This window comes from Sorghum bicolor, chromosome 4 (genome assembly GCF_000003195.3).
Source record: "Sorghum bicolor cultivar BTx623 chromosome 4, Sorghum_bicolor_NCBIv3, whole genome shotgun sequence".
Taxonomy (NCBI): Eukaryota; Viridiplantae; Streptophyta; class Magnoliopsida; order Poales; family Poaceae; genus Sorghum; species Sorghum bicolor.
In genome coordinates this window covers 20,521,985-20,537,853 of record NC_012873.2, presented here as the reverse complement: position 1 = coordinate 20,537,853, position 15,869 = coordinate 20,521,985, and the positions used below count along the sequence as shown (strand labels likewise).

General features: G+C 46.3%; 1 protein-coding gene and 1 long non-coding RNA gene across 2 annotated transcripts; both read right to left on the bottom strand.

Moving 5' to 3' along the window:
* Window positions 366–2,559, bottom strand: LOC110434764 (caldesmon-like). The gene is made up of 4 exons (XM_021459488.1): window positions 2,404–2,559; window positions 1,522–1,691; window positions 838–914; window positions 366–715 (listed from the first exon to the last, which is right to left on the bottom strand). The coding sequence occupies exons 1-4, from the start codon at window positions 2,557–2,559 to the stop codon at window positions 366–368; spliced, it is 753 nt and encodes a 250-aa protein (XP_021315163.1).
* On the bottom strand, window positions 12,907–15,590 carry LOC110435025. Its single transcript, XR_002452680.1, has 3 exons — window positions 15,478–15,590; window positions 14,670–14,826; window positions 12,907–13,364 (listed from the first exon to the last, which is right to left on the bottom strand). It is a non-coding gene; the product is annotated as an uncharacterized LOC110435025 (long non-coding RNA).

Below are 15,869 nucleotides of genomic sequence, written 5' to 3'. Positions count from 1 at the left end.
GCCTGGCGAGCACCAGCGCCATGACACCGTCCTCCCATCATGGCTCTGCCAGGACGGTGGCAGGCGCCCCAGACGAAGCCATGAGGGAGTGGTGGGCCCGTAAACTGGTAGCTCCTCCTCCACCGTCTCGAGCCTCCGCCATTCTTCGAGCTGCTACTGCTGCTGCTGTGGTTGCTGCGATTGCTATTCAAGCAGCCCCTACAGTTGCTGTTACTCGGGCAGCTCCTCCAACTGCCACTGCTGCAGTTGAAGCTCCTATAGCTCTTGCTGTCGGTGCTACTCCAGCTGTTCCTCGAGCTGCCGCTGCTGCCCCTACGCCTCTTGTTCCTTCTGCTGCTGCTCCTGCGCCTCTTGTTGTTGCAGCTCTAGTAGATGACGTTGCTCCCCTCTTCCTCCTCTTTCTTCTTTTCCTCTTCCCTCCTCTTCTGTTGCTCCTCCTCGTTCTTCCTCTTCTTCTCTTCCTCAATGGAATGGAGCCCAATGGGCCATGGCGTCCGTCCCCTAACCTGAGGGGTCTTGACCCCCTTGTCCGTTACACGAGCGCCTGTCGAGCGCGGGCCATCCTCGAACTCATCACTAATAGTGATGGGGTCACCCTCTCCCCCCGACTTGGGCGGCTTGGGGGCTCCCTCCTGACTTTGGGAGCAAGGCGTCCCGCCCTGTCTAGGGGGCGGTGAGACGCCCTCCGACGGGCGTGGCGGGGTCTTGTCACCACCTGCGGGTAGTCATGGGTCAAGAGGGCCTGCATACGACCCAAAACAACACATCAGTCACACGGAATCTTTGCGCTAAGTAGAGTCAACCCCAAAACCATGAAGAGACAAGCGAGCCACTTACCCGGAGCCTTGGAGCTCACCCCCACCTTGAGCCTCTTAGCCATCGAGGGCTGGGCCTGCTCCAACTGCCTCTTCAACCTGAGCAGGAAAGAAAGGGCCTAAGATGGTGGGAGCCTGTGGATGAACGAGACAACAAAGACAAAATCACGGTATGAAGACCTTACCCTACATGAAGGACGACCTTCCTACTAGTCCCGCGGCCAGCAGGCCTCGAGCGGCCGTGTGTTGTGGCCCCTGGTTTCTCCAGGACAGGCGTGGGCCTCGGCTCCACTCTCCCCCCTAACGATCCCCGGGACTAGCGCTCCTCTGATGCCCTCCTCCCTGGCTCGAGGCCACCGCGGCAGCGCGGCCTCAAGTCAGCGGCCCCGTCACCACGGTTTTGACCCTGCGGCCTAGGCCAGACGCTGGAAGGGGTTGTGGCGGAGGAACAGCTCAACCTTGGGCAGGGGCAGGGGGCGTGTCAGCGAGCGGGCGGCGAGGCGACGCCTCCTTTTGGCGCCTGTCGAGGTCCCCGCCTTGCGGCCCCTCGGAAGCCCTCACACATGACGAGGAGACATTGGTTTGCAGCAGGCTTTGCAGGACCCAATCGAGGCGAGCCACCTTCCCCTCAGAATCATCATCATCATCATCATCATCGTCACCATCATCTTCATCGGGGGATTCTTCCTCAGGCTCCCCCTTATGCCTCTGTTTGGATTGTCGTTCCTCGAGCGCCTGACGCTCGAGGTTCTTCCTCTTCTCCTTCTTCTCTGCGTCCTTTGCAGATTTATGCTTCTCCGTGGAGGCGTGCCTTTTCTCATGCTCAACGTCATCCTCCTTCACCAAAGGCTTAGAGGACCGGGCGTCGATCGTCCCCTGGCAAAATAGGCTTAAGTCTTGGAAAAATGGGAAAGAAAACGACAAAACCAACAGCAAAGGCAGAGTAACGATCACTCGAGGGGCTTACTAGATCATAGTAGCCTTCCTCAGGCTTCATGGGGAAGCCGTTCACCTGCTCCGGCTGGAAGTCGCCTGCAATGGCCGCTCAGACCCTGGCGGCCACCTCCTCGTTCGGAGGCGCCTTGTTAGACATCTGGCACACCTCGAAGTCCCGTAGCGGAATGCGAGGGCCCTTCTCATCCATTCTCAGTGGTTGAGACATCCACGGGAGTACCCGTCGATGATGGACCGCCAAGAGGACGAGTGTGGCAGTCAAGCCCTCCTCGCACAGCTTCTTTAGGGCATCGAGAAGGGGGCGGAGCTAGGCCTAGAGAGTCTTGATGACGCCATAGTTCCAGTTCTTCGGGCGCACTGAGATCAACCGCCCGGTGTAGGCGGGGAAGACGTCGTCATCATTGCGGAGATAGAACCACTACGAATCCCACTGGGCGTGGTTGAACGTTAGCCCACTTGGGATGTACTCTCGAGGCTCTTCCGAATGGCCCATCTTCTGAACTAGGTTGAGGCAGCCGGCCCGGATTGGCTTCTTCACCCCAGCGGTCCAACCGAGAGCGCGAAATAGCTCGCCCCGGTAGATGTGGAGCCACAGGTCCCAGTGCGGCATCACACCCAAGTAGCCCTCACACACCGCGGCAAAGATTGCCGCAGCGGTGATAGCATTGGGGGAAAAGTGATGGAGCTCGACACCGTAGTGGAGGCAGAGCGCCCTCATGAAGCGGCTCGGAGGGTATCCGAGCCTGTGGCGGTGGAACTTGGCGAAGGAGACGACGTAGCCCATCGGCATGTTCGACTCCTGGTGATCCGCCGGCGGCACGATCCACTAAGGCCGCATCAAGGAAGCACCGGGGCGCAGGAGCCCCTCATTCTCCAAGTCCCACAGCCGACGCTCTGTCATGGTCGATGGGCGCCAATCATCGGCGGTGATGAGTCTCACCGGCATCTTGTCAGGAAGTGGAGGATGACTCTACGAAACTCTCCACTCGAGGGTTGTTGACAGTCCTTAATGCTCACATTTAACCATCAACTAATCATGGAAAAGGATCCAAATGCAACCAACACCTAGACTTAGGGTTTTATTTGACAGAATTCCACGAGTTTTGGTGTTTGTCTATTTCTGCAGGGGGTTATCAGGAAATACGGAAGAAAGGCCCACACATTGGGTTTACATAGATATATTAACGTGCTGTGCAATTTTCTATCATCTAGAAGACTCCAGAAGCCACGGGACCGAAGCGGAGGCCGAGAGGGCTCAGGGACAGGGCGCCCGCCCAAGTCCTGAGGGCGCCCGCCCACCTATTCTGCCCAATCAGGGTACAACTCGGGGATCATGCTCCACCGACCTAAAGGATCAAGGATAACCATTCAATCAATGTCGGTTTGATCCAACGGCCCATATTCCCTTGAAGGGACTATAAAACTAGACCCCCTGGCCCCTGGAGATCATACCTCTTCTACAGAATCAAAGCTAGGGTTTCAATTCTTCATCCATGTAGAGAGGATCCCTCTAGTTCTTCTAGTTCTAGTTCCTCTAGTTCTAGTTCTAGTTAGTTCTAGTTGTAATCTAGAAAATAGGGAGAGAGAAGAGGAGAGCGAAGGAGGAGGAGCCGGATCTGTCGGATCTTCCTCAACATTGTACTTTTGCAGCAACTGGTTCGTTCTTCATCGTTCTCTTGGTTCTTCAATTCATAATTCCTGAGTTCTTTAATTACTTTTATTTACATTCAAGTTATTTATTGGATTCCCGCTTGCATCAAGTGCTCTAGTCTTTGAAACGCTAGAGTAGTAATTAATAGATTAGACGTGGTGTTTAGTCTTGCAATTACCTGGAATTGCACCCAATCCTGCGGATTGTTGTGGTAGCCTTAGGGTAGTGACAGCCCTAACGATCGACGTATTCCACCTCGTTCGGATTAGTGTTTGGAGGACCGTAGTCAGACCTTCCTAGCCCCCTTCTCATCTCTTTCTGTGGTTAGTGCTCTGATGTCCCGAAATAAATAATCTTTGAAGTAATTCTTGATTCTTAGATCAACTAGAGAAATCTCAGGAAACTTCCTCTCTTCCCACCAAAAATAACTATATAGTTATCCTTGGGCAATCTTGATTCTTAATTAGTACACTCACGTTCCCTCTGGAAAATCGATACTCTGGAATACTCCCGGGTGAAAGCTACATTGGTATCCGTTCGCTTGCGGATTTTTCTGTTTGCGTTTAAAATACCAAACAAGCTTTCTGGCGCCATTGCCGGGGAACGGTAGCTGTGCTAGTTTCGAACCAAGTCGTCCGTGTATCCTTTTTCCTTTCCTTTTTTACCACAATCACCTTATCATTTTCACCATACCACACGGATTTCACTCCAAGCATTAATGAGCATGGAATTTATTTCATAGCCACTTCATTTACTCCGTGCTCATATGCAACATCTTCCCAATCCATTGGTTTTTCCAACATCACCACATTCGAGATCTCCAACCCCCTCATCCTTTCTATTTATAAAAACTTTAAAAGGGCGGTTGTGGATGCATATGTCTATATTAAATATTGCAGATCTCGTTGAGTTGATCTTGATATAGGTCAGCGTTGGAGGGGAAACCACTTCGCCGACATAAATTGATGGTTTCCCAAGGACAAGCTTAGTGTCCTAAAACAAGCACTGATCAGATTGTAACATGAGCTTTTAATTATTTGCAACATTACCTTGTGTGTTGAGCATATAAGGATAATTGTAAAAATATTCCTTCGGGTATTCTTGTCACTAACCTTTCCAGGATTGGAGCAAGAAGATCGGATGAATGACAAGCACAAGGTATGTCCAACCAATCATCATACAACATTGAATTAAATTCATCCAACCTTGAATTTTGCAAAATTCAAGCTTGGGGGAGTACTTTACAAAAAAACATCCTTTGCCATGTTGGTTGACCCTACCTTTGAGACATGCTCAATTTGTTAAATACTAATCACACCACTTCATCTCCACTTAAGTAGATCTCTATAAATGCTCTCATGCTACCTTTATTTGCTTTAGTATATGTCTAGGTTTGGAGTAGTTTCATTTATCTCTTAATTAGCATGGTGCTTAGTTAGGAATGTTGATCTTACTTCCAAGGGAGTTTAAATTAAGCATGCTGCTTAGGTTAAAATGCCCTCCTAAATCAAATTAGACATGGTGTCTAGGTTGATTTTTGAGCCGATAGTATGCTATAGTAGATATTGGATATTTTGTTGGACTAACCCCTGCAGGAACACTTTCAATATCGTCTTGGGAAGTCCAGAGATAAACCAACATTGGAGACAAAGAGAGAGACACATGAAGTTTAACAATTTACACGGAAGACATAGCTCACAAGAGATGATCCATGGAGGGTGCCACAAACACGATGCACAACTGCTAAGAAAGAAAAGCTTCCACAAGGTGATACTATACCATCACTCTTCAAGTAAGGTAACATCTTAAGGTACTTGACTATCACTTTTATAAGCTTCTCCTTGGTTTTGGCGTTCACATGAGTAAAAGAGACAAACATGTATGATTTACAACTCTAGATTAACCAACCCAATCGATTCAAAATGTTTAGTTCTTCCACCTTTGTGATCCCACACTCTTAATCATATGAACTAAAATGTTGCACACGCAAACTTTGGAAGATATATATATATATAAACAAAAGTATAGATAGATTATATTTCCATTAGGTTGAGCGATCTGATCTGACAAATGTTTTAAATGCTACACTCATTATCCATCAACTTTGTCTTGCTCACTATGCTTAAGGATAGAGAAGAACAAATACACTTTTGGTTCTGTTGGTGTTTCCACCAACAGGGCCCATGCACTTGATCTCTGCCTTGTCTCTATGAGCAGGTACACTTCGAGCAAAATATAAAGGACTTTTACAACTCCTAGACTCCACCAAGTGAAGAACCTAGATCTACGAGCACAAACACACTAGAGATACTGGACACTCAGGCAATCACTGCCCTGAGATGCTTAAGGACATAACTTCTGGAGTAACCCTGTTGTGGAAGTAATTACTGACCTTCTGCCGGTCAAGAGAGGCGATCCAGGACGCCCCTCATCCTGATCTCCATCGGCATGGTGGACTTCCTAGAAGCACTCTGCGACTTTGGCTCCAGCGTCAACATTATGCTCAGGGTACTCTATGAAATATTCTTTACACATCCTTTACTAGAAACAACCATGTGTTTGCAGCTTGCAGATCAGACACTAAGTTTCCCAAATGGAATATTGAAGAACCTCTGCGTCCGAGTTGGTACCTTGTACGCCCCAGCAGACTTCTTGGTAATAGAGACTGGTAGTGATGAGAGGGCACCCATCATCCAATGGAGGCCATTCCTGAATACCTCAGGAGCTGTCATCTACGCTAGTGCTGTCAAAATCAGTTTCCACATCAAGGGAGGAAGGAGACGTTTTCCTTCAAGAACAGGACTACACAGATCTAGGAGCAATCCCGACATGAACCAAGGAAGAGGACCAACAGGAGGAACAGGAACAAGCAAATGTGGACCGATTCAGCTAAGATGGTCACTGCACTTCAAGGAGGTCAAGATCGTCGATTTAAGTCACCGTTCTTAACTAAAAAGGATGACCCAGGTATGCCAAGCATCCAGTGCTCCATTAATGGATACAACTTCCAGAAGACGCTATGCGACACCAGGTCAGGCGTCAACATAATGGCCGCAGTCACCTATCAACTCCTGTTCGGAACCATGCCCCTAAAACCAACATACATTCAGCTCCAGATGGCAGATCAGACATTCCAAAAGGTTATTGAAATGGGAGAAGATGAGTACGATCCACCTATCATCCTTGGGAGACAGTTCCTCAGCACCGTTAAAACAATCATCTACATTGGAACCGGAGAAGTCCACATGAACTTCCCCTCTGAGAAGGTACGCCGCTATTTTACTGACCCTAACTATATAGTTGAAGACTTTAAGTAGGTCAGGACAAGAAGAAGACGACGCAACCGCAACCAGAGGAGGCAAATCATTAAGGACGGATGGGCAGACTATAAAGGAGAAGTGGTAAGGCCTAAAGACACACAACTTGAACAGAATTGTCCTGAGGAGATCGTAGCACCGAGTCAGGTGTGGAGAGAGAAGATAGTTATACATGAAGAGAAGGCGCCACCGGAACCACCGACTACGCCACCCAGCGAATTCCAGGACGACTGAGAAAACGGAGAGTCCCGTTCGGAGGACTTAAAAACACCGAATGCCTTGCCAAGAGGTAAACTTGGTAGTTATCTTTTTCCTTTCAATTATTTTAAAATAGTTTGCTTAGTTAATCAGGTTCATATCATGTTGAAAAGAAAATAAAAATGTTAAAAATAGTAAGCCCCATGTGAGTACTCATGGCATAAAACCCATAAGTACATTCATTGTGGTGGCGTAAAAATAAAATAAATATATTCCTATCCTATAAAAATGAAAATATAAAAATAAATTTATGATCCTACTAAAGAGAGTAATATTTATTGAGGAGGCTCAACATGATAAAGGCTACATATTTATGCTAACACTTAACCAGTTCCACAAAGCTTTGCTGTCTATTTGAGCTCCATAGAATTCAAGCATAGACTAGCAGACGGAGGACATCCTAATCGCTGTCAGGGTGCTGCCGACATTCAAATACACCTCCGCCACCGGCTATCTATATCAGAAGGAATTACGTCGAAATCCAGCTTGGGGGAGAGCACACCGATTTATCCAGCTAAGTGTTCTACTTAAGTTTATATTTTACTCAAATAATTAAAAATGCATAATCATAAAAACCCAAATAAAGAATTTGTGTTATATATATATATTTTTGCTTAGTTTGCTAAATAAATAAATAAATAAAGTTTACTGTGAACCCTCATGATAAGCTCTCACATGGAAATGATGAATAGTTACTCTGTCATGACTAGTTTTCAAAATTGAAATCTCTCTCAAGTTTAGACATAACTGTTATAATTTAAAGCTTGCTCTAAACCTGAACTTGTGGGAAGAGTACTTGATCTAAAGTCTAAGTCGTTAACGGATACAATATGGGAAGGTTGAGCTGTTGTTTATCTGTTCCTAGAGATGCTAGAATTCTGGAGAACTTTATCTTTGAAAATCTTTAAAATAACACATGATGAGTTCCTGTATGATGAGAGTTTAAATTCCTACCACAGCCATATATACATGCTTGCTAGACTTTGAGCCACACATTTACTTTTTACTGCTTATGAGCATTGAGTGTGGTCAAGCTGTGTAGACCCTTACGAGCTTGTCATGTGGTTAAATCAAGATTCACTTGCACGTTCACTCATACATGCTACTTCTACTCCGGAAGTACGCATCCACATATATATCCAACCATTTCTATCTCCAGAACCACCCAAAAATTATTCTACTCCTATCAAGGAGAGAATAGCCAAAAACATTTCTGTTTTTCCCCTGTGAAATAAATGCTCAAGTTATCTTGGTTACTACCACTTGCTATATTATTTCAGGAGATGAGTGCTCTAATAAAAAAAAGGAGAAAAAAGTATACGAGGAAATAAAAAGGGGCAAGTGCCCGGAACCTCGAAAGAAAGGAAAAAGTGAGACGAGAGGTAAAAATGGACAAGTGTCCGATAGTAGAATTAGGGGTACAAGATACCCACCTGAGAGAAAAGAAAGAGAAAATATAGAGCATCTCATTCTCCTCAAAAAGTTTCAAAAGAGCAAGAAAGGTACGTATCCCCTCAAAAGAGCACAAGTAGAATTAGACTTTCACCATTGTTATCACCATCATCACCATACACCATTCATTCGCCACACATGCACATCTTGATTTGACTTATTGACTTGTTTCTCTGGATCCATGATTTGACTATGCAATAAATGTCTTGTAAGTATGTATTAGCTGTCTCCCACCTATGAGCTCTAGATATCAAAACCTTATTAGAGTAGGGTAAGAGAGAAGGCAATGCCATTATGCCTCATACCAAAAATACCACATACTTTGAGAGAAGGCATACACCATTACTGCCTTGGTAAGGATCCAGAAATACCACAAAAGAGAGATTAGAGAGAGTCATACAAGGAATCTCTGAGTTTTATTTGAAAATCTGCAAAACTCCAGAGCTATAGTTAATCGAAGAACAAGAGACATGGCGCTTGACTAGACCGTTCTATCTTTTAACTGCTGAAGACACAAGTGACGGTTGCAAGCCCCATGGTGGAAGGAAAAATGAGTAAGTTTAAATCTTAACAGTTTACCCTAACCCAGAGATGAGATCTTGTTTGAACGCATGTGTATCTTTAAGGCATGAAACCACTATAGAAACTTTTGAGTTTATCTTTGCTCAGGGACGAGCGAAGGTTAAGCTTGGGGGAGCTTGTTGATGGTCCTTAATGCTCACATTTAACCATCAACTAATCATGGAAAAGGATCCAAATGCAACCAACACCTAGACTTAGGGTTTTATCTGACAGAATTCCACGAGTTTTGGTGTTTGTCTATTTCTGCAGGGGGTTATCAGGAAATACGGAAGAAAGGCCCACACGTCGGGTTTACATAGAGATATTAACGTGCTGCAAAATTTTCTACCATCTAGAAGACTCCAGAAGCCACGGGACCGAAGCGGCGGCTGAGAGGGCTCAGGGACAGGGCGCCCGCCCAAGTCTTGAGGGCGCCCGCCCACCTATTCTGCCCAATCAGGGTACAACTCGGGGATCATGCTCCACCAACCTAAAGGATCAAGGATAACCGTTCAATCAATGTCAGTTTGATCCAACGGCCCATATTCACTTGAAGGGACTATAAAACCAGACCCCCTGGCCCCTGGAGATCATACCTCTTCTACAGAATCAAAGCTAGGGTTTCTATTCTTCATCCAAGTAGAGATGATCCCTCTAGTTCTTCTAGTTCTAGTTTCTCTAGTTCTAGTTCTAGTTAGTTCTAGTTGTAATCTAGAAAATAGGGAGAGAGAAGAGGACAGCGAAGGAGGAGGAGCCGGATCTGTCAGATCTTCCTCAACATTGTACTTTTGCAGCAACTGGTTCGTTCTTCATCGTTCTCTAGGTTCTTCAATTCATAATTCCTGAGTTCTTTAATTACTTTTATTTACATTCAAGTTATTTATTGGATTCCCGCTTGCATCAAGTGCTCTAGTCTTTGAAACGCTAGAGTAGTAATTAATAGATTAGACGTGGTGTTTAGTCTTGCAATTACCTGGAATTGCACCCAATCCTGCGGATTGTTGTGGTAGCCTTAGGGTAGTGACAGCCCTAACGGTCGACGTATTCCACCTCGTTCGGATCGGTGTTTGTACGACCGTAGTCAGACCTTCCTAGCCCCCTTCTCATCTCGTTCTGTGGTTAGTGCTCTGATGTCCCGAAATAAATAATCTTTGAAGTAATTCTTGATTCTTAGATCAACTAGAGAACTCTCAAGAAACTTCCTCTCTTCCCACCAAAAATAATTATATAGTTATCCTTGGGCGATCTTGATTCTTAATTAGTACACTCGCGTTCCCTGTGGAAAATCGATACTCTGGAATACTCCCGGGTGAAAGCTACATCGGTATCCGTGCGCTTGTGGATTTTTCTATTTGCGTTTAAAATACCCAACAAGGGTCTGTTGTGTCGCAGGTGTGCAGAGATGTGTAGGAGAGCAAGAGCGATGGCAATGGCGGAACATGGAAGGGACGACAGCCGAGCAGAGCTTCGATATTTATAAGCCTCCCGTAACGGGCGGATCTGATAATCGCAGTAACCTCCCCAATGGATGCGCCGCCTAACGGTCCTATTTCTCTCTGGTAGGGCGTTTCAGATTCCGCCAATGGAACAGCGCCGCAACGGCTCCCTCCTAAAAAGGCACGCCCAACGGGCAATAAAGCGAACCGCCACAACTCTTCCTTCCGTCGCAAGGTAAGACGTGCACACGCCACCATAATAACCTCGAGGGAGCGCAAACCGACCCACCGGATGGGTTCGACGGTCGCCCTCGAGTACTAGAGTCAGGGACGCTCAACTGAGGGTCAAAACAAGGCCAGCCTCGAGAACTCGCTGGGAGTATCCAAGGCAGGAGCAAGAAGGTCGAGAGGAATCCCCACGGAGGGAAGCGTTGAGCTGCTGGACACTATCGAACGAGACCGGTATCCACGACCACGCTAGCCTACTTTAATGAGAACGCCTCCAGGCTATAGCCAACCCCATCGAACGGGTCATGGGTTCTCGCTTGCATTATCTGATAAAAGCTCACCCGGGACGATGACGCTCGCTCCATTAGGAGTACGTCATGCTCCTGGCCCCAAAGGGGCAAAACCGGCCAACAAGGGTCGAAGATTCCCTCCCAGAACGGACGCCCCTCAACGAGGTGGAAAACTGGGAGTGGTCACATCTAAAAAAGCAATACAGCCCTCGAAGGAGTCCAAGACTCCTTCAAGGTCTCGGAGGCTACCCCCCGCACGAAAACTTGACCACCAGCAGAACCCCTGCTTGAGCACAAGTGCTTGAACAGGGGCTCGGGGGCTACTGTCGAGGATGTCAATAGGGGGTACCCCAGCCAGCGCTCAGAATGTAAGGATTCACAAACAATTCAAGGCTCCAGCTCGACACTCCGACATAAATACGTGATCACTAGGGCGCGGTGTCGACCATAGCCCCGAATACGGAAACGGGGTCGAGCGAATCGATAAGGGCTCGATGGCCAGCGACCGTCGAATACGGAAATAGCGTCGAGCGAATCGGCGAGCCTCGAGCGCAAAAGCGCTCCCCAACGTCTGTCATGGGTACTGGAGCCAGAGCATTTAATGCGGTTGCCATGCTCCCCCCTAACCCGATAGTCACGGGAAGCGTGATAGGGGAACAAGCACCCGTCAAATCCTCACTTTTCCGAGCTTGATCCCCGAGATTGGAGAAAAGTACAGACCCGTACAGTATGGCAGACGTAATATCCCATCGCGACCCCCCTCGAGACGCTCGAAGTCAACGATCGACATAACAAAGCCGCCTGACCCTCAAACAGGCATGTTCCTTCCCAGGGAAGGATCGAGCGACGGATGTCAGCGCTTCATCCACCCCGGACGTGACTACTGCCACGACGTACACGCATGCTCACACCCAAGCCAATACCAGACGATGTACAGGGAGTTAGGCTCAGGAAAGCACGCGCCATCATCACCAAAATACCCCGTAACAAGACGGCTCGAGACCACACCGGTACGGAGGCCTCGAGTGGGTCAGCACCATACCCCTATTGAGGCCTACTTAAACGCCTAAACTCTGTTACCTAGGCCACCCCTTGGAACTATAAAAGGGGACGCTGGGAGAAACATCCAAGAGATATATAGAACACGATTCTCACACCACCACCATCGGCTAGGACTTAGAACCCTTAGTCACATCCACTTGTATTCACCCCTATACAAGAACTTAGGTGCAAGATAATACAAAGTCTCTTCCCCCCGCTGGACGTAGGGCCTTCTTTTGCCCGAACCAGGATAAATCTGTGTGCCACTCTTGTATCACCATCCGAAAAGGGGAGCACGCACACAAATTCACTCGTTGCTGTCACCCCGTCGGGGTCAAAACACTAACAGCAGCATCGCACACAGCAGCAGCATACACACAGTGGCATCGCATATCAGCAGCAGGCACGGACCAGATCGATGGAGTAGGTACGAGGCAGACGACAGCAAACCAGATGGAGAACCGCAGCAAAACTCGACGAGATGGAGGCGCCGAGATTTCTCCTTAAATCCAAACCTTATAGTTAAAGGACCAACATGAGTCTGTTTGTGTTTATAGGCCAGCTCAAAAAGAGAAAATTAATGAACTGGATATTTTGTTCTTAAATAGAGCAGCTTCAACTAATCTTTGGAGTGCCATTACTGATTTTGGATCAGAGGCAGATTATAATTGAATTAGACTTTGGTGGTGGGTGAACTATAGTCATAGCTTCTAAGATTGTATATTTCATCACAACCTGCTCCTACAAGGCATGTCTGGAAAAGCAAAGTATAAATATTGTAGAGGCATTATCTATAATCTTCAACCTGCATTTTTGCACAAAACTATATTGTAGGGACATTATCTTATGTTTGAAGCCTGATTAATCCTGATTTGTGATCAAACATCCACCTTACGAAACATGTCAATGTCCTAAATGGCATTCACATTGAGCAAACATGCCATCTAAGCTCTATAAACAGAGTACATTAAAAATGCTTCTGTTTTAAGATACAGCTGAATTGCACAAAAGCCTGTTTGTTGACACTGGAACCTCTGCATTCATCAAAATGCTTCCAAGTTTTAAGATGAAAGCTAATTACAGGTTCCATTTGGTACATACAAAAAAATTGCAGCTATCTGAATATTATGGGCGCAGAAAAAAAAACAGAGAGAAGCTGCTTACAAGTGGCGAGGCAGATGATCTAGACATACAAGAACAGGGAGAAGTAGAGGCTTGTGGCGAACCTCCACCGTAGATCGGCGCGGGCGCGGCGCGGGCGCTCGGCCACCGGAGATCGGCGTGGCCGGTCGCTGGGCCACCGGAGATCGAGAGGAGCGGGCACCGGCGCTGCCGCTCGGGCAGCGGGCTCGCTGCTAACGCTACGGTGGCATATACAAAAAATAATTCAAAAAACTTAAAAATAAATCAGGGTCTATACTAACGATATTAGTAAAATACAAAACAAGATAAAATTTGTAAAACCAAATATTTTAACCATACAAAAATCAAGACTGCTCCTCCATAATTGTGACTACTCACATAATATTTTGAGTAAAGTGCATCAGCGGTTCCTAAACTTGTTAGGATGTGTCATCCCGGTCCTTAAACTCGTAAAATGACCGTTTAGGTACCTAAACTTATTCGGTTGTATCATCCTGGTCCCTAAACTTAAAAATCTCCCATATAGGTCCTCAAACTTGTTCAGTTGTGTCATCCCGGTCCCTAAACTTGTTTTTAAGTCTTATCTGGGTCAGAACAGGACGAATCTAAAAACTCTATATTGAAAAAGAATTCATAACATTTTCATATGAACTCAAATGAAGATAAACTTTATATCAAAATTGTAGGTAGCAACATGATCTACAACTTTGCAGTTGAAAAGTTTTTAAATTAAAATCGTTTAGGTTCCCAAAATTTTTTTTATAAGTTTATAGAATTTAAAATTTAAAATTAAATTTTATAACACTAAACGACTTCAAATAAAAAACTTTTCAACTACAAAGTTGTAGATTGTGCTGAGGACTATAACTTTGGTATAAAATTTGTCTTCATTTGAGTTCATATGAAAAAGTTATGAATTATTTTTTGATATAGAGTTGTTAGATCGCTTTGTTTTAACCCAAATGAGATTCAAAACCAAGCTTATGGACCGAGATGACACAACTGAACAACTTTGAGGATCTAAACGGATGATTTCTAAGTTTAGGGACCGGGATGACACAATTGAACAAGTTTAGGGACCGAGATGACACAGATGAACAAGTTTGAGGACCTAAACAATCGATTTGTGAGTTTAGGGACCGGGATAACACGACAGCACAAGTTTAGGGACCGGTAGTGCACTTTACTCTAATATTTTTTATTTAAACCAGGGAAGACAGAGCATGACTGGAAAATATTAACATGATAATGACTTTGTCTAATATTTTTTAACTTTCAACTCACTTAAAGTCTTCATCTAGCAATCTCAAATTAGTACTTTTTGATTAAGACCACCCTCTTCCCTCAGTCAGTGTTGTCTATGGGAATATTACCTCTATGACTAAGAACCATCAAAACCAAACGAAATGATGGCAGACTTCATAGCATCTAGGCTCACTTATCTCTGTACATGTTTACTCAAAAAAAAAACTACAACAACAAGCATGACAAAAATATGTAGACAAACTCATTTTTGTACGTACCGAATAGGTACTTTGCAAATTTGTGAATACCAAGCTATTGATGTACGGGCTCTGGAGCTTTGATCTTGAGCAACAAACACTTTGCAAACCCAAACTACCCTGCGAATCTATCATTCCTTGTTAACAGATCCCACTGCAATATGTCTGAGAAGATGATCTGCAAGTGCAGACCAGGTTATAGTACTGAAGCAAAATAAAGCATGTCTATTTTAAGAGATTGTGACAGGCTATAATGGTTGCAGCTTCCAAGTTAGCACAACATATTTGTTTCAAAAACATTATACCTGTTTTTTTTAGCTCACACATTATTGACACTCATTGTACCTGTTTTTTTAGGTATCACACTTGTAGGACCTTCAGAAGTTTTCAAGTCAATAAATTCAATGGTGACCGAAGAAGCCAAATTTCTAATGAATTGAGCAAGGCAATAAATATAAATTTAACAATTCAGACAATGCCATTTTATTCAGATCATTGGAGCAGAGACAGAGACCATAAATATATATGTACTTGTTTAATTTTCTTGGTACTACGATAATACAAATCCTCATCATACACTGCACTAATCATCTAGTAACTCCCCCCAAACCAACCAACCAAAAAACACCTAAATCTCCTACAACTCTAAATCCCTCGACTCCGCATTTACCAAAACAACAAATCAGCAGCAATTGGTTTTTGCTCTCTCTCAAGGTTGGTTTGTCCTCTCTCTCAAATAAGCAATTCACATCTCTAAAATCAGGCAGCACTTCGAATGTATTGCAATCAATTTACTTCTCTGTTAGAAATTGCAAGGACGCAAGAATACCTGGGAACCAGAGGCCTGTCCATGTGCGGCTCGCGGCCAGGGGCGTCCGCGAGGTCTCGCGGCACGAGACGCGGGCACCGGCGGGCGGGGCGCGGCCACCGGGCTCGCTGCGGCGTAGGCGCGGCTCGCGGTGGGCGGGGCGCGGCCACCAGCACCGGCGGGTGGGGCGCGCCGCGGGCACCGGCAGGCGGGGCGCGGCCACCGAGCTAGCTGCGGCCTCCCACAGCTCGCGGTGGGCGGGGCGCGGCCAACTGCGCGGCCACTTTGGCAGCGGGCGGGCGGGCCGCGGCCACCGGCACCGGCCGGCGGGGCGCGCCGCGGGCACCGGCAGGCGGGGCGCGGCCACCGGCTTCGCTGTGGCCTCCCGCAGCTCGCGGTGGGCAGGGCGCGCC

What these genes read in the sequence shown, in the direction of transcription:
- LOC110434764 (XM_021459488.1), bottom strand. Translation starts at nt 2,559, where the DNA reads ATGCCGATGGGCTACGTCGTCTCCTTCGCCAAGTTCCACCGCCACAGG. An exon ending in GAACGACAATCCAAACAGAG is followed by an intron (nt 915 to 1,521) that starts GCATAAGGGGGA and finishes TTTCCTGCTCAG; the next exon opens with GTTGAAGAGGCAGTTGGAGC. An exon ending in GGTGAGCTCCAAGGCTCCGG is followed by an intron (nt 716 to 837) that starts GTAAGTGGCTCG and finishes GACTACCCGCAG; the next exon opens with GTGGTGACAAGACCCCGCCA.